At 39.2% G+C, this 22260-nt stretch overlaps 5 protein-coding genes across 12 annotated transcripts in view; 4 read left to right on the forward strand and 1 right to left on the reverse strand.

Moving 5' to 3' along the window:
- The window catches only part of LOC131724942 (zinc finger protein 397-like), a 98103-nt gene that overhangs the window by 39780 nt on the left and 36063 nt on the right, over nt 1-22260 (forward strand). The window lies entirely within an intron of this gene.
- LOC117407671 (zinc finger protein 436-like) overlaps nt 1-22260 on the forward strand; it is a 155598-nt gene that overhangs the window by 27671 nt on the left and 105667 nt on the right. The gene's annotated exons all lie outside the window — the stretch shown is intronic.
- Nucleotides 4-8263, forward strand: LOC131724939 (zinc finger protein OZF-like). Its single transcript, XM_059018053.1, has 4 exons — nt 4-206; nt 1096-1277; nt 2388-2708; nt 5023-8263. The coding sequence occupies exons 2-4, from the start codon at nt 1118-1120 to the stop codon at nt 5886-5888; spliced, it is 1347 nt and encodes a 448-aa protein (XP_058874036.1). The 5' UTR covers nt 4-206; nt 1096-1117; the 3' UTR covers nt 5889-8263.
- LOC117407763 (zinc finger protein 583-like) lies at nt 9807-14835 on the forward strand. Its single transcript, XM_059018132.1, has 3 exons — nt 9807-10541; nt 11223-11543; nt 12545-14835. The coding sequence occupies exons 1-3, from the start codon at nt 10214-10216 to the stop codon at nt 12820-12822; spliced, it is 927 nt and encodes a 308-aa protein (XP_058874115.1). The 5' UTR covers nt 9807-10213; the 3' UTR covers nt 12823-14835.
- LOC117407633 (zinc finger protein 184-like) overlaps nt 17815-22260 on the reverse strand; it is a 156734-nt gene continuing 152288 nt past the window's right edge. For all 7 annotated transcript variants that reach the window (XM_059017941.1, XM_059017942.1, XM_059017947.1 and 4 more), the window contains one exon: nt 17815-20793. In XM_059017941.1, the coding sequence (XP_058873924.1) occupies nt 19760-20793 (1034 nt within the window). In that variant the 3' untranslated portion in view covers nt 17815-19759. The remainder of the gene's footprint in view (nt 20794-22260) is intronic.

The following is a 22260-nucleotide window of genomic DNA, read 5'->3' on the forward strand; positions in this document are numbered from 1 at the left end:
AAACTGTATTCGGGAGGTCTCCATGTTGGCTCTTACTGCGCTGTTGTTGATCGTGTGTAGTGTTTTGTTTCGTTGTGGGTCAAACTGTTTTTTAACCGAGCTGTCTTAATTGTAGATACTATCTGAGACGGCTCTGATCCGAAACGGAAGACTTGAAGTAGAATATTTAAAGAAAGAAACAGCAGAAGAGGGGAAAAAATACAGAGGTAATATTAAAGCCGGTTTATTCACTTTGAAATGTAAATGTTAGTGCGGTAAAGTACAGCACACTCTCTGCGTATCCATTTCAAAACGAAACGCTGAACAGCAAAACGAAGCCCGGTTTTAGTTTGATATTCACTTTACAGTGTCGTGACGCTAGCGTGGTGTGGGGTTTGCGATTGGGGCGTATCCGTGGAGGGCTGGCATTTAAACATTTGATACAGCAAACAAATCGGCTGACGAAGATGAATAATGAAAACCAAATAAAAAGTTAAGGAGCAATAGAGATCCTGTTTCAGAAAAGGTCAGATGAGTGTGATGAGGCTTCAGACACAGTTAGGAAGAGGCAAAAATAGATGAGGGATGCGTGCTGTGCTCTAGAATCAACGATGGTGATGTGGGTATTTAACTCAAAACAAAGTAGGACTGTTATATATATATATATATATATATATGTATATATATATATATATATATATATATATAGCAGACGCCTTTATCCAAGGCAACTTACAGAGACAAGGGTGTGTGAACTATGCATCAGCTGCAGAGTCACTTACAACTACGTCTCACCCAAAAGACGGAGCACAAGGAGGTTAAGTGACTTGCTCAGGGTCACACAATGAGGCAGTGGCTGAGGTGGGATTTGAACCGGGGACCTCCTGGTTACAAGCCCTTTTCTTTAACCACTGGACCACACAGCCTCCTCAGTCTGGTATTTATGGTTTGCCTAATGTAACAAACTTTTCCATGGTGCAGGATTGGAAAGAGTAACAGTCAGTTTTTGGGTTGGTTTGAGTTTATTTATATACAAATTAGAGCACTTTATATATATTGACCAATAACATGATTTCAGTCTCATAGTTTTGTCTTCCTTTGCTTTACTGAGATCAGTCTCATTCAAAACACATTTGAGATGGAAGCCGCTCACATCAGCCCAGAGCTTCCTATTCGATGGGTTGTTTCTGCAGACAGGACTGTTGAGATCAAGGAGGAAGTGACTGAGCTGGGGTGTGACCAGGCCAATGAGCGGATCCTGCAGGAGGAAACGCCACCTTCTAGCATCACTGAGAGAGGTGAGTGAAACTGGAATGCAGATCTATAGAGGGGGGGCTTTATTGAAAGAGGGGAAGAAAGCCTGTGGAATGTATTACATTTGGGGTGGGGGGAGTCATGTCTTCTGTTTGTTACATTATTCTGTAAACGCTCTTTGCATTGTACTTCATCAGAAAGCTTTTGACATTCTCTTTTTAATAGGAGGCTGTGTGGTCCAGTGGTTAAAGAAACGGGCTTGTAACCAGGAGGTCCCCGGTTCAAATCCCACCTCAGCCACTGACTCATTGTGTGACCCTGAGCAAGTCGCTTAACCTCCTTGTGCTCTGTCTTTTGGGTGAGATGTAGTTGTAAGTGACTCTGCAGCTGATGCATAGTTCACACACCCTAGTCTCTGTAAGTCGCCTTGGATAAAGGCGTCTGCTAAATAAACAAATAATAATAATACAGTCAGAGCCACTTTATCGGACGCCTCAGGAGAAGTAAAAATATCCAGCATGAGTGTCTGTCCCATTAAACGAGAGGCATTTGAGACAAGCTTAATCACAATTTTTCTTTACTCCTAAACAAAATGAATTGCTGTTTTTTATTTTATTTATTTCTATATGAAATGATAAATAATTAAATCAGATCTTCTAAGGTGACACGCCAATATTCTTTGCAACAGCAGTCTGAGACACTCAAACTCCTTCAAGAGTTCAACGTGGTTCACTCAGTTTATGCAAGTCACAGCAGAATCACGGAATCACTGCACTGTGCTACACAAACCTCTTGCTCTGAAAAGCGATCTCCGTTCACCATTAGAAAATAGTGTATCCCAATTAAACGAAGTGACATCCCAATTAAATGACATAAATAGCATTGTGAAGAACCATCTCGTGGAGTTGAATCCCATTTAAATAGATCTGTCAGTATACCGACTAGGTTGTGGGTATTGCTGCGATGAGGGAACATAATTCTAAAAATACGAGCAAAAAATAAAGTTTTTATTTAAAATTGTAATAAATAATTCAAAAGTCCACCTCCCTGTAAATTGTTCCATCGGAATGATCAAATGACAAGGGGCTGGCTTTATAAAGGAATCAGGCTAGTAAGTAAGAGTTAAAACTATTGTACAATTTTGTTTCACACAGATCCCAAAGAGAGCCATTCTGTCCCTGAGACTGAAGCACAGGAGGGGCCAAGGATAGAAGCAGTTTACACACTAGAGGAGTCCTTTGACCAGGAGTGGTGTGCAAGTCTAAAGCAGGGTACAGAGCTGACATGTGTTAAAGATGAAGAGGTCCCTCGACTGGAATGTGTTCCTATTAAAGAGGAATTCATAGAACAGGAATGTGTCCCCATCAAAGAGGAAGTTCCTACTGAAAATAATGTCTGTACACTTGAGGAGAAAAACAAGCTAGGATCCAGCCTGTGTGATGATTGTCCATCTGAATGTGAACTGGGATTTAAAGGTAATTCCACAATACAAGCAACATTGCAGAAATTAGTTAACGTAGACTCACTGTATTCCGTACCTCACTGTGTTCCGTACAGTTGAACTTTTTATATCAATTATAAATAAGTACATCCAGGTTAGAAATTCAAGTTATGATGTGATGTACAGTTAATTTCCCCGTCTTCCCATTTTTGCCACAGACAAGACAATACTGTTCTTTATTCCTGTACAGGCAAAGTAAGTAACGGTAGTCCGTACAGTACACTTACCAAATAGATCAGGGGGAAACGCATGGTTATGATTACCTCGTTCTTATTGTCTTGTAAAAATTAGTTTGAAACACCTATAATTATTCATTTTGTCATAATACATATTTTAGTATCTTCATATCTCAATTACCTGCTTTGATTTTTAGGATGAGAAAAGACTGCCAGTATACGATCACCCACCTCTTTCAGATATACTGATAGCAGCCATACGCTAGAATTCCTTTCCTGCGAATGACATCACAGAGTTGTAAAACAAACTTTATTGACAAACAGTAATACACTCACAAGCTATAACTTTTTTAGCAGCTATTGCTAGCAGTAATTTAATTTCTGACTAAATTAACTACTTTAATTTAATTTGACCTAAATTAACATTCAATAAGCTAGTCCAAGATTAGCGCTGATCTGGGTCTGTAAAACCAGCCATTAATGTCTATGGAATTTTTAACATACATTATCTCTTAAACTTTTGTTAGACTAAGCTTACTTAAGTTATATAAGTTATATCTATGTGATTTGTGTTAAGTTATTATTATTATTATTATTATTTATTTATTTCTTAGCAGACACCCTTATCCAGGGCGACTTACAATTGTTACAAGATATCACATTATTTATACATACAATTAACCATTTATACAGTTGGGTTTTTACTGGAGCAATCTAGCTAAAGTACCTTGCTCAAGGGTACAGCAGCAGTGTCCCCTACCAGGGATTGAACCCACGACCCTCCGGTCAAGAGTCCAGAGCCCTAACCACTACTCCACACTGCTGCCCAGCTGCACAGCTACTAAACTATTTTTTTTACACATGTAAGTTATAATTTTGGAGTTTAGTTTTTGAAAAACTCAAGATGTTATATAAAGTCGTCTTAGTGATATAGAGAAGAAGAGTTAGGAGGAAGTTTGCGTTCTGTAGCAACGAACTACAATGTTCCCCACATTACTCTGCAGGACGACAAAAAGAAGAAATTCAGCAACAAGCAGCACGCCAGGAGTGCCCTCGCCACCTCTGATGAGGCAGCACTGCTCCGTTACCTCTTATGGATGGCAGACCATGGCTTTCCACTCGCACGTCATAAAATCATAAAATGTCTGGCCTTAACCCTTTGCAGTCCATTTATTGAGTGCGTGTCAGGCGCGTCAGGTCCAATTTACTTTCACACGCGCAGTTGATTTTAGACGCGCTGTTTAAAAGTATTTTTTTTCCACAGTCAAAAGGGTTTAAAAGACCCTGCATATCAACAAAGCACTCACTAGGCATCTCCAGCCCCACCCTTTCGTTCGCTATCGCTTTCACATATGCTAAGAAATAAATAATAATAATAATAATAATAATAATAATAATAATAATAATAATAATAATAGTCGTACATATCGATCAATCATCTCCTGATCGCTCGTTTTATCATCAAACTCCTCAATAATGCGATCAAAGTCAATATTTTATTACTATAACATCTGAAAAAAGCTCTGCAAATGTCTGTGATATTCTCTGAGCGCTGATGCAGCAGCAGCCAGCTTGTTTCCTTATGGCTGCCGTTATCTGATGCCAGGGGCAAGTATGACTATTCATGAGATACGCCCTTTTTTTTCGGCTTGTCTCGGCTCCTGTCGCTCCCACTCGGCCATTGAATGGTTTTCTCGGCTTTTTCCGGAGAAAAAACAACTAGAAACCCGTTTTTTGCGTCTTTTTGATGATGTCGGACAGTACTTGCATATAAACCTGATCTTATACTTTTATTCCTCAAAGCGATATTAAGTGGGGTGTGGAAATCAGTGACTGGTACATGTGAGTGATATTAACTGGACTGTGTTAATAATCAAAGTGATATTCTCAAACAATGATCCTTATTGACACCCATTATATTCAGCTTGGCAAATTTCAATGTGATGATGATAAAAGGAGGCTGGTATTAACAGGAGTGATATTAAGCAGGTTTGACTGTATTCTCATCAGAGTTCACTCTAGGAGTTGGTCATGGTTATGAGGGGAAGCCCTGCAGAAGAGTGAATGTGTAAGAATGCTTTAAAATAACCGTTGTCTCTTTTTTTTCTCAAGCTGCTAAAGGGAATCACAAAGAAGAGAAACCTTATCACTGCACTGAGTGTGGGAAGAGATTTAATCGTTTATCACATCTTAAAATCCACCAGATCAGCCACACAGGAGAGAAACCTCATCACTGCACTGAGTGTGGGAGGAGTTTCACGAGATTAGGAAGTCTTCAGTCACACCAGCGCATTCACACAGGAGACAAACCCTATGACTGCCGTGAGTGTGGGAGGAGTTTCACTGTGTTACAAAATCTTAAAAGACACCAGCGTGTTCACACAGGAGAGAAACCTTTTCACTGTACTGAGTGTGGGAAGAGATTTAGTCGTTTATCACAGCTTAAAGTCCACCAGCGCATTCACACAGGAGAGAAACCTCATCACTGCTCTGAGTGTGGGAAGAGTTTCAGGAGATTAGGAAGTCTTCAATCACACCAGCGCATTCACACAGGAGAGAAACCTTATCACTGCTTTGAGTGTGGGAGGAGTTTCACACTGTTACAAAATCTTAAAATCCACCAGCGTGTTCACACAAGAGAGAAACCTTATCACTGTTTGGAGTGTGGGAAGAGATTCACACTGTTAAGAAATCTTCAATCACACCAGCGCATTCACACAGGAGAGAAACCCTTTGACTGCGCTGAGTGTGGGAGGAGTTTTGCACGATTAGGAACTCTTCAGTCACACCAGCGCATTCACACAGGAGTTAAACCTTATGACTGCACTGAGTGTGGGAAGAGTTTCACGGTGTTACAAAATCTTAAGAGACACCAGCGCGTTCACACAGGAGAGAAGCCTTATCACTGCACTGAGTGTGGGAGGAGATTCACTCATTTAAGTTCCTTGAAAGTCCACCAGCGGACTCACAAAAAGTGAAATCTGCAGTTTGAAGAGTTTTTTTTATCAAACCTTAAAAAAAAGACACCATCAAATTCACATGAAAGTGAAGCCTTATTCCTGCAATGAATGCGGGAAGAAGTTCAGTCAGTTACTGGGTCTTGAAGGGCACAACAGAATTTCAGACAATTGAGGACACCTAAACACCAACAGTACATTCGACTAAAATACAGAAATATTTAGTGAACACAAAATAATAAAATTGCTTAATAAATTAGGTTACTCCTAATTACTTCAGATCAAAAACTTATACTCACAGATGGAAAATATGAATTACCACATCTTGTTTGGACCAGGGGCGCCGCCACCACAGGCGCCTGGTGGGTCATGGCCCCTGCACTTTTCCTGGGGAGGGGGGGTATATAGTTTGGCCACTGACTCATTGTGTGACCCTGAGCAAGTCACTTAACCTCCTTGTGCTCCGTCTTTCGGGTGAGACGTAGTTGTAAGTGACTCTGCAGCTGATGCGTAGTTCACACACCCTAGTCTCTGTAAGTCACCTTGGATAAAGGTGTCTGCTAAATAAACAAATATATATATATTTGGGCAGCTGGCTCTTTGAACTTATATATATATATATGTGTATTTTTTTTCTGTAGACCTTACAGTTCTAGAATTTAAAATAATTGATATCAATGTGAGAAGAAAATACTAATCGATTCAGATGTAAACAGAGAGAGAAGGTAGCATGTAAGGGTTTGCATGACCACGTTTGTTTTACTGTTAAGAACCAGATGTGTGATTTTACCCTCCTGTATGCCATACCTGTAGTAGTAGAAACTCAGGATAAAGTGTTTTACATTGACCTCTATAGAAGGTTACTAGATGTAAGAGCTGCCCTTGTGTTTTGCAACATACAATATTAAATGAAGGGTCTTTATGCACAGGTATATTCCTCCAGCATTAGTCTACTGCCCCCCCCCCCCCCACACACACATTTTTCTATCCATGACGGCACCTCTGGTTCGGATCATTCATCATCTTGTTGACCATTCGGATTATGTTACCTCACATTAGTAATCTATAAAACAGATTGTAATTGTGTCTGCGAGATTCCAGTTTTGTCTCATGCATGGCTGAGTTTCTAAGTTTGGACATTAGGAATATTACATGTAACTCCCAGCTACTGACCAAGTCTCCAGCTATTTCAAGTCAATGATAAGCTTTGGTCAATTCTTCACACCTCAGACATTGTTTTGTCATTGACAATGGAACTGTTTGTGAAATTTGACCTATTTAAAATAAAAAAATGTAATTATAGATTTGTTATGACTTTGGCGTTATGTTTATTTGAATAAAACATAGGCGAAATCTCAGTTTTTTGCAAAAATTATGAGAAATCCACAGAAGGGTTTAATTATTCTGGGGTATAAAGGGTTAAATGCAGTGTTTTGGCTGTGCAGATGTTTGATATGATGTGCTTGAATAAAACGTTTGAGTCGTATCTGATTGTCTTTCATGTTAATATTGATGTTGTTTAAAATGTAACCGTCATAATGACTCCCTGGCGGTGGTTTTAGGTAGGAGAATAACCGAGGCGGTTCAAGTGTTAAACCTGTCAAATCAACAGAGCTTGTTCAGCTGTACAAGTTAGAATCTGCCGGAGCCCAAACTGTGTTAGATCCCATTGGGATTGAAGACTCTACAGACCAAGCACGCAGACTGTGTTATTGGATTCCTTCGGGAATCGAAGATGTCATTGTGGAAGAAGAGAACGAGAGGAAAATTAAAGGGACAGTTCTCAACAAGCAGGCTGTTTGTCCAGGCATTAAGGATTGTTTAATGTAACCTTTGATCTGCATCTTGTAGTTTACTTTCAATTTAGCTATTTTAAAACTAAGTGAATAACTAATTAAATTACATGTAAGCTGTGCATAACATTAAGAGTAACCAGTAATTAGATTAACTCATGTATTTACATGAAGAGTTCAGCTTTCTGTGCAGAACTAGTTAATCAGAAACTAGATTGATGACTTTCCAGTTAGTTTACATTCCCCATTCTAGTTCCAGGCAGGCAGAACATTGCTTAAATTACTGGCTTTATTGCATTCTAAACTCTGGAAGAATGTAGTAAACTAACACAGACACCAATAAGGGGGGATTATATTGTAGCGTCAAACTGAACAGGATTGTGTCTCTCTGTCTGTCTATAGTATAAGAAAACTGTAGTTCTTCATTTCCAGGCAACTGAATAAGTGCTACTAATGATATTATTATTATTAGTTTATTTAGCAGACACCTTTATCCAAGGCGACTTACAGAGACTAGGGTGTGTGAACGATGCATCAGCTGCAGAGTCACTTACAACTATGTCTCACCCGAAAGACGGAGCACAAGGAGGTGAAGTGACTTGCTCAGGGTCACACAATGAGTCAGTGGCTGAGGTTGTCCTGGAAGAAAACTTGCTTCCTTCTGCTCTGACAATGTTCCCCAACTCTGGGGATTGGTTTTTCCAGCAGGACAATGCTCCATGCCACACAGCCAGGTCAATCAAGGTGTGGATGGAGGACCACCAGATCAAGACCCTGTCATGGCCAGCCCAATCTCCAGACCTGAACCCCATTGAAAACCTCTGGAATGTGATCAAGAGGAAGATGGATGGTCACAAGCCATCAAACAAAGCCGAGCTGCTTGAATTTTTGCGCCAGGAGTGGCATAAAGTCACCAAACATCAATGTGAAAGACCGGTGGAGAGCATGCCAAGACGCATGAAAGCTGTGCTTGAAAATCAGGGTTATTCCACCAAATATTGATTTCTGAACTCTTCCTAAGTTAAAACATTAGTATTGTGTTGAACTTATTTTCTTTGCATTATTCGAGTGTCTGACAACACCGCATCTTTTTTGTTATTTTGACCAGTTGTCATTTTCTGCAAATAAATGCTCTAAATGATAATATTTTTATTTGGAATTTGGGAGAAATGTTGTCACTAGTTTATAGAATAAAACAAAAATGTTCATTTTACCCAAACACATACCTATAAACAGTAAAACCAGAGAAACTGATAATTTTGCAGTGGTCTCTTAATTTTTTCCAGAGCTGTATATTCTTTTTGTTTTGGTTTTTATTATTAGTACACAGTCGTATTTGTAATGTTTAAAGTAAAATGGTACGTTTGTTTATATTATTGATTCATGGCACTCTGGTGAGCTTGTAACTTCCACCGAATTTGAAAGTGTACTAATAAATACTTCAAGTAATAACTAACTGTTATTCAATAGTACTGTTTGTGTACCTTATAATGTGACGCGGGGGCACGCCATTTTAGCTTTTTATTTTAATTGTGGAATAGCGTAGATAATGTCATTCTTTTTTTTTTTGAGGAAAAATTAGGGTCCCTGGTAATTACTAAACATTCCCCTGAAATACGAATCAATCAATCAGTCCTTTTCTTTAATCAAGTAAAAAAATCCTTGAGAACAAATTGTCATTTGCAAGCCTAGTACCAGACTGTGCCTTTTAGAAAGTGCTACGTTTGTAGCCCAAATACGCTACCCACAATGCAACGTGCGTCATATCCACAGATATTGATGCGTGTTATTGTCACAGTGTTTAGCAACAGTGCTGTTAACACTATGGGTTATGTATTATAGAGTTGGGTATTTTGGTTTAAAATATCGTTCATACTTTAAAACTATTCAAAACATATGCAAATGTAACACCCGCGCAAATGCCCCAAACTAGCCCAAAAATTAGGCACCCGACCAAAGCCATTTTTCATGCACAAAACAACAAAAAAAACAAATACAAAATAAAAACACTGGCATTTCAGATCTAATAGCGTATTGCTTAATAAAACACAACGCAATAGGAGCCACCATGGCGAGCTGCGGGATCCAGTTTCATAACCGCCTCTTCTACAGGGAGGTCAGCCAATCAGCTTCGCAAGCTGGGTTTATGGCGTATCTGCAGCCAATAATACGCGACGTTTCCAACTACGTCTCCCACGCTCATTTCATTACAGGAAATAGAACAGTTTGCTTTGTTTACGCTGGGAGAGTGAGATGCTGTTTAAAGGATTTATGTTGAATTGAAATGTTTCCTAATGGTTTAGTACACGCATTGAGTTCTGAGACAATTAGTATTTTCTGTTTTATTTAAGAACTCGGACAGAGATGTTTAACTTATCAATATGATTCTTGAGTGAGAAAACAAACGCGTTTTAGTAAAACGACTCTTTTATTTTTTAATCACACCAGAAGAAATGTGGAATGTATATGAATGTGAATTCTCCAGGGGAAAATACATACATTAAAAGCCAAGAGGATTCCTGCTAAACGAGTCTCAAACTAAACCCAGTGAAGATGGACGTCAGTGTCTCCGTGTCGTTCTTTCAAGACGAGCTCGCCTCTACCATCGAGCACGCAGTGAAAGCGGCTGTAGACACCGTCTTGTGCCAAATCACAAAAGTTGTCGGCGGCAAATTCACTGAATTCCGAATGGAAATGGCTGGAAAGGAGAAAGAGAATGAAAGTCTGAAGCTGAGATTGGAAATATCAGAGAGCGAGTTGAAAGCGGTGCGAGAATGCATGAACGCTGCAGATGCAGACATTAAACAACCTCTCAGAAACATGAACCCCGACTGCAATGAACAAGACTTTCAGAGGAACGAGAACCAGGGATTATTTCAAGGTAAGATTTTTTTTTTTTTTAATGGTGTTGCTTGGTCAACTCTTTAAGTAATCTGTTAGTACATTTTATTGACGAGGTCTTGGTTAGCATTGCTCTTCACGGGGAATGGGGAGGAGGGAGAGAGGCTCCAAAAAATCACCCCAAGATATTTTTAGATAGATGTTGGTGAGTTCTTCAAGAATGAAGTAAAACATTTTGGTGCCCGCAGATTTTGGATTTTTGCCAGATGTTTGAAGTTGCATTTGCCTACATTCAAGCATTGCTTATGGCCACATTGGTGAGGCTAAAGTACCACCTAGCCCTGACCAAACGGCCGTTACTCTTCAATATTGCATTGTCTGAGGTTCGAGCTAAAGGAAAAAGTGACAGGGTGTGTTTCCAGTGGCACTCACTTGGTGCTGATGGGTTATGAACTTGCATGTGGGACTTAAGACTTCTTTGTTAGTGACACATTTGAAACTACAGCTGGTAATACACTTGGTTTGTGTGGGCAAGTACATTGTGTTGTAATTCCCGCTGTGGAGAACTGGAAAACATGGACCCGGGTACGTCCTGGACTGGAGCGGACTGAAGGACTGAACATTATACTGAATAGAGACCCTGTCATGTGACCTCCTGTGTACTCTAGCAACCTGGCTAGTAAGTAATAGTTCTAATTGTGTACAATTTTCTTTCACACAGATCCCAAAAAGAGCCATGCTGTACCTAAATCTGAAGCACAGGAGGGGCCAAGGATAGAAGCAGCTTACACACTAGAGGAGTCCTTTGACCAGGAGTGGTGTGCAAGTCTAAAGCAGGGTACAGAGATGACATTTGTTAAAGATGAAGAGGTCCCTCGACTGGAATATGTTCCTATTAAAGAGGAATTCTTAGAACAGGAATGTGTCCCCATCGCAGAGGAAGTTCCTACTGAAAATAATATCTGTACATTTGAGGAGAACAACACGCTGGGGTCAAGTTTGTATGATGATTGTCCACCTGAATGTGAACTGGGATTTAGAGGTAATTATACAAAACAAGCAACATTGAGCTGACTATTAACCTTACAGAAATGAATTACTAAACTATAGAAGTGTGCTGGATTTATATTTTTGCTCATTTCACCTCAATTTTATCTAGGGAGGCTGCCCAACCACTATGCCAATGGCTTGCAAGTTGCGACATAACTATCCTTGCTACTGTGGCATCTGCTACATGTGCATCCACTATCATGCCTGTTTTGAATGCTGTTAGATCTTTGCATGTCCCTGTTTCTGGTAGACTGTTTGAAGTTGTGCTGCTCCCACAGCTTTATAGTGGTGCTGGGATCACATGTCTCATCACTGGGTGATGCCAAATCCAGTTGGGTTGCTAAGTGTCACCAGAAGAAACATTTCAATACAGCACTTGCATGTAAACCTGATCTTATACTTTTATTCCTCAAAGCGATATTAAGTGGGGTGGAAATCAGTGACTCGTAAATGTGATTGATATTGACCGGAGTGTGTTAATAATCAAAGTGATTTATAGCAAGTTAGCGACAGGAAAGAGACTTACAAACTGCAGTGAAAAACGCAAACGCACACTTCATTAAACAAAACAACAGAAATGAAACAGAAACAAACGAACAAATAAGCAGGTACATGGGCCAAAACAGAAAGGTTTAAACAAAATACGTAGGCTGGTAATTAAGAAAAATAAAAAGATACAGAGACACAGTCAGAACTAACTCATCAACTTCTCTCTCTCTAATGGAGCCCTGGGCTCTGATTTTATAGGATGTGGCTGCTATCCTCAATTATTCCATTTAGGAGCAGCCGCATTCTCACGTCATCCCTGCCAACCACCATGTGATGATAATAAAAGGATGCTGGTATTAACAGGAGTGATATTAAGCAGGTTTGACTGTATTCTCATCAGAGTTCACTCTAGGAGTTGGTCATGGTTATGAGGGGAAGCCCTGCAGAAGAGTGAATGTGTAAGAATGCTGTACAATAACCTTTGTCTCTCTTTTTTTTTTCTAGCTGATAAAGGGAATCACACAAGACGGACACCATTTCCCTGTGCTGATTGTGGGAAGAGATTCATTAATTTATCGCAGCTTAAAAGACACCAGCGCATTCACACAGGAGAGAAACCTTATCACTGCACAGAGTGTGGGAAGAGATTCACGCTGTTGCAAAATCTTAAAAGGCACTGGCGCAGTCACACAGGAGAGAAACCTTATCACTGCGCTGAATGTGAAAAGAGATTCAGTCGTTTATCGCACCTTCAAAGACACCAGCGCATTCACACAAGATAGATACCTTATACCTGTACGGAGTGTGGGATGAGTTTAACATATTTCAGCTCCTCTAAAAATCCACCAGCGGACTCACAAAACAGAGAAATCTGCAGGGAATGTTTGAAGACTTTCCGTCATTTATCAAACCTTGAAAGACAGCATCAAATTCACATGTGGGTGAAGCCCTATCCCTGCCCTGAATGTTCAGTCAGTTACTGGCTCATGAAGGACACAAGATAATTCACATAATTTCAGCCATTTGAGGACACCTCAACACCAGAAGTATATGTGACTAAAATACAGAAATATTTACTGAAAACAAAAGAATATACTTGCTTGATTAAATTGTGTTACTCCTAAACACTTCAGATCAAAACCTTACACTCACAGATGGAAAACATTAACTACTAGATCTTGTTTGGACCATTCATCATCTTTGACCATTAGGATTTTGTTAGATCACATTAGTAATCTATGAAATAGATTGTAATTGCATCTGCAAGATTCCACTTTTCTATTAGTTTGAACATTAGGATTATTATCTGTAACTCCTCACTAGTGACCAAGTTGCCAGCTCTTTCAAAGTCAATGCTAAGCTTTGGTCAATTCTGAATTTCACACCTCAAACATAGTTTTGTTGTTGGCAGGTTCTGACTGCAATATAACACCTCCGATATGTATGGTTTCACAATGGAAATCGAAAAACTGATTTTAATCAGTAACCTGAGAATGAAGGCCAAATGTGCATACTTTGTAAATGTCCTCTTGTAGAATTTTAATTCAAATAATAAAGTGTTTTATTTTGATCACATCTAGGGGACACTGAAAAGGACAATGTCTTAAATTGTAGTATACAACTCACTGGACAAATTATCCCCATTGTGTCTACTTATAGGATTTGTAAGGCATTACCAAAGAAAATTATGGATTACAGGTGAAAACCTACATTTTTTGTCTGTAATCTGTTCGCTGGTTACAAAACTTGATGGGAAATGGATGGAGTCATTTCAATTTTTACATTTTTGTAAAGCAGACTATGTGAAGCTAAGGATAAGTGCAAACAGCTCATTTTATCATCACTCTATTTTGGAAGATGGATAGTGTTTGCAACGGCACTGACTCCCAGTACGTCCGACACTGAGATTTCATATATTTTTTTTAGTTTGCTCCCGTTTTAAGAATAAAATCCAGTCGGTTCATTGGAGCCACAAGCAAGCCACTCTCTACAGGTCATATGCTTGGATTTCCACAGAACCCGAAGGAGAGCATTGTTATCGTGTCCCACGATCTGAATCGCACCAAACTGAGCATGTGCACCTTCGTGACCCATATACGTAGGGCAGCAGTGTTGAGTAGTGGTTAGGGCTCTGGACTCTTGACCGGAGGGTTGTTGGTTCAATCCCAGGTGGGGGACACTGCTGCTGTACCCTTGAGCAAGGTACTTTACCTAGATTGCTCCAGTAAAAACCCAACTGTATAAATGGGTAATTGTATGTAAAAATAATGTGATATCTTGTAACAATTGTAAGTCGCCCTGGATAAGGGCGTCTGCTAAGAAATAAATAATAGTAATATCCTTGAATATCTGAAGAGCAAATGCCCTGCAATCGAAGACATCAAGATGTTTTCAGATGGGGCTAGCTCCCAATTTAAACAGCGGTTCCTCTTCTCAAACCTGTATTTGTCAATGCCATGTGCCCATACTCCTGACCACATTATCTACTTTCAAAAGGATGCAATTAGGAAGATGGAAGCTCCAATAGTTGCAGGAAATAAGGCTCTACGTTATCCTTAGGTCACCCAAAATACTCATCAAGCTACTATGCTGTTTATCATGTTCATATCCTGCATGCAATACTGTAAGAATAAAATAGTGAATTTGGGGCATTTTTAATACATCTTGTGAGTTTTCATTTCTATCTTCACATTGCTCTAGTTATACCTCATTTCAAAATATGAAAATTAAGTAATTAAGGCCTATTACTGTATTACTAGCACTTATTAATAGAGAGTATCTACTGTAGCTGCACCAAAGGTTGGATACATAGAATCAATCACTTTCTTCAAATGTAACCCTTCCATTGAAAGCTTAAGTAGTTTTATGAAAACTGGAAAATATTTGTTGTTTTTCAGTTTAAGTTAGGTCTGACACTAAGAAAACGTATGAACGATACCGAAGAGAAACATTCCTATTTGAGAACCAATACGTACAATTTGAAATACTTAATCTACAATTCATTACCTTAAAGGGTACATCATTTTATTGTGTTACATGTCCCCATGTGTTGCTACAACTGTTTACGTAAGGTGTGTGTATTGTTTAAATTTTACATTTTGACCACTTTTTTAAACTTTTAAATTGCATTCCCTACTTCAAGATGGCTTCCCATGTACCCGCATCAACCTCTCAGAACTACATTTCCCATCATCCTCCTGTTTCACATATGTAACTGAGATGGATTTACCAGTGAGCAGGAGGATGATGGGAAATGTAGTTCTGAGAGGTCCATGTGGGTTGCTTGTGTGGGGGTGGGAATGGTTTAAAACCCCAACATCACATGTCCTTGCTTTTGTGGCAGTGAGTTCAGCCCTAACTGATGCATTAACATCATTTTTTGCAATGAATTTCCTTGCTTTGTTGAGGAGTTTTCATTTTCATTATAAACTACAGTTCTTGTGTGGAGGTGTTCCATACAGGACTGCTGCATTTCACCACATTGTATTAGACATGTTAATGCAAACTCATTAAATTAGTAAAACAATGTTGATCGTTTGTATCTACATAGTTTTTGAAATCTATGATGCATTATTGTAAGGTAAGTAATGAAGTGTCTGTTATGATGGGTTGACACGAGACAACAAAAGTGACTTAATGTAACGTAGTAGCCCGCTGTCAGTTTAAACAGGTTCATGCCTCTTATGTCCATAAAAACCTCTTTAATTGTCATCTATTAATGAAACATTTATAATGCAATCTTCATTAACAGTAAAATAAAAAGAAGTCATTAACATTATATATATATATATATATATATATATATATATATATATATATATATATATATATATATTTACAATTGAGAGCAAGAATTTAACATATTACTCATTCTTCACTAACTTTTTAAAAAGTGATTCTATTAAATGTATTGTTAAACTGCAAGAACAACTGGACTGTACTTTAGAGTGCAGTTCCAATGGGATGTTACTACATTGTGGTGTTAAACTGCAGTTACAATGATTATTACAGTCTGGTGTAAAACTGAAATTGCAATGTTATCATATTACCGTCTAGTGTTAAACTGCAGTTGCAATGTGCTTCTATTAAATGTAATCCTGCATTTACAATGTGACGTTGAAAATGTCACAACAAATTGTGTCTAGAGAGGGCAACTTGTGCATTTTTTGTTATAAAATAAACTCTGCATCCCTTAACGCTTTTCTTAATATGAGAATATTTCCAAATAGAAAGGATTTAACTAATGAAAAGAACAAACAAGTAACGCTAGACAATCAGGCCAGTGTTTTAATCTGGAAACCGGTATACAACTCGACATATATTTTCAAACACTAATTTTCTAACAAGTGCATCAAAACGAAGTGCTGTAATAGAAAATATTCTTACCTCAGACAGCCGTTTATCACCACCCTGAGAGCTGAGCAGTTTTTTTTAAAAATCTAGCGCCTCTGCACGCGACGGAAAGTTCTTAAAGGGAACACTGCACTATTGTCACAACCATTTGAAAAACTAAGAATTAAATAACCATATCAAAAGTCTAACTGTATTGTGTGAGATACGTATCACTAAAAAGGTATGTTTGTACGCGATATAATTTGTATTGCTCATGTGATTGTTCATACTGCATACACCTATAAGCTTAGTAAAGACACCATACTACCAAAAAAAAAAGAATTCTCCACACTAACCATTTTTAACACTGTGAAAAAAACATTAACTGGAGGGGGGCTTAAAGTGATTATTATACTGCGTATGTTAATAATAAAAATGCAATAATAATCTTTTAGAATAGTATTGGAGAGTACTAGGCTTGCTATTGCCAAAGTTTCGAAAGGTTTGATTTCCGTTACATGAGAGTAGGTGTTAAAACTTTTTTTAAAAAATGTATTTTATGACAATTAGTAAAAGTCAGGCAAAAAAAGAATTTTAACAGAACCGAAGACAAGTAACATTGACCCTCAATTAAAAAAAAAAAATCTTTGATCTCGTTTGCCCAGAGGAATACAGACAGAATTTCTTTGGAAAGTTTGGCATTTAACCTGCTGTCTGGGTGAGTGTTTTCACTTGAATTCCATTCCTTTCCAAAATAACCCCTGCAGTGTAACAAGGGAGACTTCATTCTACCAAAATGAAATGCAGTATTCTGGGTACTTGATTCTACTACCTGGGGCAAATGCTTTGGAACATTAATCCATTATCATTAACCGCTTACTCCTTTACAGGGTCAAGGTGAGCCTAACCCGTCATACACAGGACACAAGGCGAGACTACACCCTGGACAGGACGCTAGTCCATCGCAGGGCACCACACACACACACACACACAGGGCAATTTAGAGTGACCAATCAACCTGGACAGCGTGTCTTTGAACTATGGGAGGAAACCGGAGTACCCGGAGAAAACCCACGTGAACACGGGGAGAACATGCAAACTCCACACAGACAGCACCCAAGGCTAGATTTGAACCTAGGACCCTGGTGCTGTGAGGCAGCAGCACTAACCACCACGCCACCGTGCCACCCTGCTTTGGAACAGCAGTAGCTAATATGTAATATACTTCTACAGTTTGATTGAAAAAATCCCACTTTCAGGAATTATTCCCCAGGACAAAACTACTGCAGTTTTATAAGGGACCCTTCATCCTGTCAAAGTAAGGGAAAATTGTTTTGGGGAACCATTCAATAATGCAATAGACCTGGTTTACATTAACTCAGATTGTCTTCCGTTACATTTTGATGTGTAACCCCTTTTTCTTTTTTAAGAATTCATAATATGAAAAAGACAATAAGACGTCATGATTTTGTTACAGGTAAATGAAAACTTTTTATTCTTGAGTTCTGCCGTTTCGGGTTTACCCAGTCCCTACATAAACACACACTTTATCAAATCAAAACTGGATTAATGACAGGGTTATCAATCAATCCATTTATATTTTTATACAGCGCTTTTCATGCAAGACGTCTGAAAGTGCTTCACATGACAAAAGAAATATTCTTATGACGTAATGTGAACGAGCGAGATCAGGGTTACAACGGGACCGCGTGGTGTCTCATATGTACCATTACATAATTGTAACTTTTAAAACCCTGCTATAGCTATCAGTGTCATAATTAAAACCTACCATAGGATGAGTTTAATACAATTTACTCAGAAAGAAAGGAACAAATTACAAAAGAGCAATCTGTCCACGGCCGCAGGCATTTGGGAGAATATGCTTTGTACTTTATCTGTTATGTATTTTGTAGAGATGATCAAGCTGCTGGCATTGCATTAGTAAAAACAATTCTGTAATGAATGAACGATCGAAATGAATTCCTGTGCCTCTCCCTTCTGTCAGTGGATACCCACCGTCCCCTTTTACAGGCTGTAACAAGGGTCTGAATTTAAGCACCAGCATATTCAGATACCATGTTAGGATGCTTAGTTAAAAAACGTAGATCACTTGCTGACAAAAAAATAAATGTATCTCCATGAGGGAAATGTTCTTTGTCTTCAATTTCCACTTCTCACTTAAAGAACATAAGAAAGTTTACAAACGAGAGGAGGCCATTCAGCCCATCTTGCTCGTTTGGTTGTTAGTAGCTTATTGATCCCAGAATCTCATCAAGCAGCTTCTTCAAGGATCCCAGGGCAGCAGTGTGGAGTAGTGGTTAGGGCTCTGGACTCTTGACCGGAGGGTCGTGGGTTCAAATCCCGATGGGGACACTGCTGCTGTACCCTTGAGCAAGGTACTTTACCTAGATTGCTCCAGTAAAAACCCAACTGTATAAATGGGTAATTGTATGTAAAAATAATGTGATATCTTGTAACAATTGTAAGTCGCCCTGGATAAGGGCGTCAGCTAAGAAATAAATAATAATAATAATAATAATAATAAAATAATAATCCCAGGGTGTCAGCTTCAACAACATTACTGGGGAGTTGATTCCAGACCCTCACAATTCTCTGTGTAAAAAAGTGCCTCCTATTTTCTGTTCTGAATGTCCCTTTATCTAATCTCCACTTGTGACCTCCGGTCCTTGTTTCTTTTTTCAGGTCAAAAAAGTCCCCTGGGTCAACATTGTCTATACCTTTTAGGATTTTGAATACTTGAATCAGATCACCGTGTAGTCTTCTTTGTTCAAGACTGAATAGATTCAATTCTTTTAGCCTGTCTGCATACGACATGCCTTTTAAACCCGGGATAATTCTGGTTGCTCTTCTTTGCACTCTTTCTAGAACAGCAATATCCTTTTTGTAACGAGGTGACCAGAACTGAACACAATATTCTAGGTGAGGTCTTACTAATGCATTGTAAAGTTTTAACATTACTTCCCTTGATTTAAATTCAACACTTATAATAAGTATATATAACTCACAATATATCCAAGCATCTTGTTGGCCTTTTTTATAGCTTCCCCACATTGTCTAAATGAAGACATTTCTGAGTCAACATAAACTCCAAATTTTTTTCATAGTTCCACAGCTAGTTTATTATAATGTTTTATACATATTTTAGCAAGTCTCATTAAAAAGCTAATCACCAAAAAATACAATAATCATACACCCTGAAGATTAAATGAAAGCATGAATTTTCTGGTGAGGTGACTCTTCAAATTAACCCTTTCCTCACATTCAGCACAGTTTCACTCTGTGACTTCACTGGTGCGATTCAACTCATGTCTACCAAGAGAAGCTCTTCTCACATTCATTACAGTGCTGTGTTTTTTCTCTTGTGTATTAATATATAGTTGTTGTTTCTCTCGTGTGAACTCGCTGGTGTCTTTTAAGATTTGCTAATCGATTAAATCTCTTCTCACATTGACTACACTGGTACGATTTTTCTCCTGTGTGAATTTGCTGGTGTGTTTTAAGGTTTCTTAATGCAGCAAAGAGCTTCCCGCATTGATTACAGTGGTACGGTCTCTCTCCTGTGTGAAATCTCTGGTGTGTTTTAAGGCTTGCTAATACGGCAAAGCTCTTCTCGCATTCATTACACTGGTGTGGTTTCTCTCCTGTGTGAACTCGCTGGTGTCTTTTAAGTTTTCCTGATTGAATGAAGCTTTTTCCACATTCATTACACTGATGTGGTTTCTCTCCTGTGTGAATGCGCTGATGTGTTTTAAGGCCTGCTAACACAGCGAAGCGTTTCCCACATTCACTACACTGGTGTGGTTTCTCTCCTGTGTGAACTCGCTGGTGTGTTTTAAGGCTTCCTAACTCTGTAAAGCACTTTCCACATGCATTGCACTGGTGTGGTTTCTCTCCTGAATGAACTCGCTGGTGTTTTTTAACTTTTCCTGATTGAGTAAAGCACTTTCCACACTCATCACACTGGTATGGTTTCTCTCCTGTGTGAACTCGCTGGTGTCTTTTAAGACTTCCTACATCAGGGAACCTCTTCCCACATTTATTACACTGGTGAGGTTTCTCGCCTGTGTGAACTCGCTGGTGTCTTTTAAAGTTTCTCAAATGAGTGAAGCTCTTTCCACATTTATTACAGTGGTGTGGTTTAGCTCCTGTGTGATGTGGCTGGTGTACTGCAAGACTTTGTAATTGAGAGAAGCTCTTCCCATTATGTGAACCCTGCACGTTGAATAAGGTTATAGGATTGAGAACAACCATTTGAATATAAACTGATTGTAGTACAGGACTATCCTCGTTCATGTGGACAGGTTCCAGAGCTGTGACTTCTTTCTTAATGTGGACAGGCTCTAGATCTTCTGGAGTCTCTTCTTTAATGGGGACAGGTTCCACTTCAGGAAGCTTCATATCTGTAGCAGAAAAACAGATTTTTATTTTACATATAATGCACTTTGTGATGCCTCATAAACATTAGTGCCGACCGCGTCCTACTGACCACAAAGCACATTTTATATCATTTTATTTAGCATTCTAACCTGGTGTGCTCATTGTAATATGGCATAGAATGCAAGAGGTACTGGTGGTTACCATGCGCTCAAAGCAAAAAGTAAAAATGAAATTAGAGAAGAAAAGCCTAATAAAAATCTTTAAACAGAGATGAAGCGAAACTCAGCGAAAATGCTTCTGAAGTGGCATCAGTCTTCAGATAGAAGTGGCTGCGCTGCTGCACAATGTTCAGCTACAGAGAGACATATAATGAACAAAGCTGTTTCAAAGTATCAAAAAACATGGGCTTCTGATGATTAGGCAATTCACAATGCAATCCCATTAGAGACTGAGGCATGGAGTCACAAGACAGTACCTGTAGGGGAGTCACCTGTTGAGTTCCAGTGTGAAACTTCATCCTCAGCTGCTACATCACCAAATCATGGAGTAAAAATAGCAGTTATGTCAAAATTACTGCCAAGCAATTCTGCATCTGTTTTACAAACTGATACACTGCCATGTGAATTACTTCAATTTCAATCTCCATCTGCAGATGTGCAACATCTTTGATGTGACAAGTTAACAGAAAAGGATCCTACTGTATGACAAGCACACAGCTGGCAAAGATGGGAATGCAGTTTGCTCATTGCAGTGGTTTAAAATCACTGCAATTTTCTCAAGCAGTTACTTTGAGCAAACATTGACTTTCCAACAAATGTTGGACAAAACAAAAGCCAGACCATATTTTACATATAATATAACAGGGCTCTAAATTGGCAAAAAAGGGCAAGGCAAAAATGTGTAGAGGACACCAAGGCCACTAAACTTAAGTCAAGACCAAAGTGTAGGACGTTGTGTAATTTTGTTTAGGATTCATATATAAAGCTACTTATTAGCCACAGAAAGAAACAGCAAAGTAACTTAACAGGGAGATGTCTGTGCTGACTGTCTGGCGCATGCATGGTTCAGCAGGAAGAGGGCAGCAGTCTCGTAAGATCCGCCCGTCAGTCATGGCGATGACACAGAGAGGTTGGGAGCGGGTGTGCGGTCTCTCCCTCTCTCTGAATGGTTGGAAGGCAGGCCTTGGGGCGGGCGGGCTGGCGGTCAGGGGGGGGGGGGGGGGAGTTGCTGGGTCTATAAAATAACACTCTATTGCTCCCTCAGCTCTGACCCTATAGAACGAAAAACGAGCCAGCGGAAATTCTGCTCCCAGACCGAGAACGGCCAGAGAACAACAGAAGAACAAACAAGAAAATAAATTTAGTATTAGCGGAGGTAACCTTGGGCAGACCCCAAAAGCATATATAAAACAGTTTGAGGGAATGGTGGAGTGTAGGACGGGAGACCCGGGCCGTGCGGGTAGCGACGGTCGGGGAAACGCTGCAGAGTGC

This window comes from Acipenser ruthenus, chromosome 58, assembly GCF_902713425.1.
Source record: "Acipenser ruthenus chromosome 58, fAciRut3.2 maternal haplotype, whole genome shotgun sequence".
Lineage (NCBI taxonomy): Eukaryota > Metazoa > Chordata > Actinopteri > Acipenseriformes > Acipenseridae > Acipenser > Acipenser ruthenus.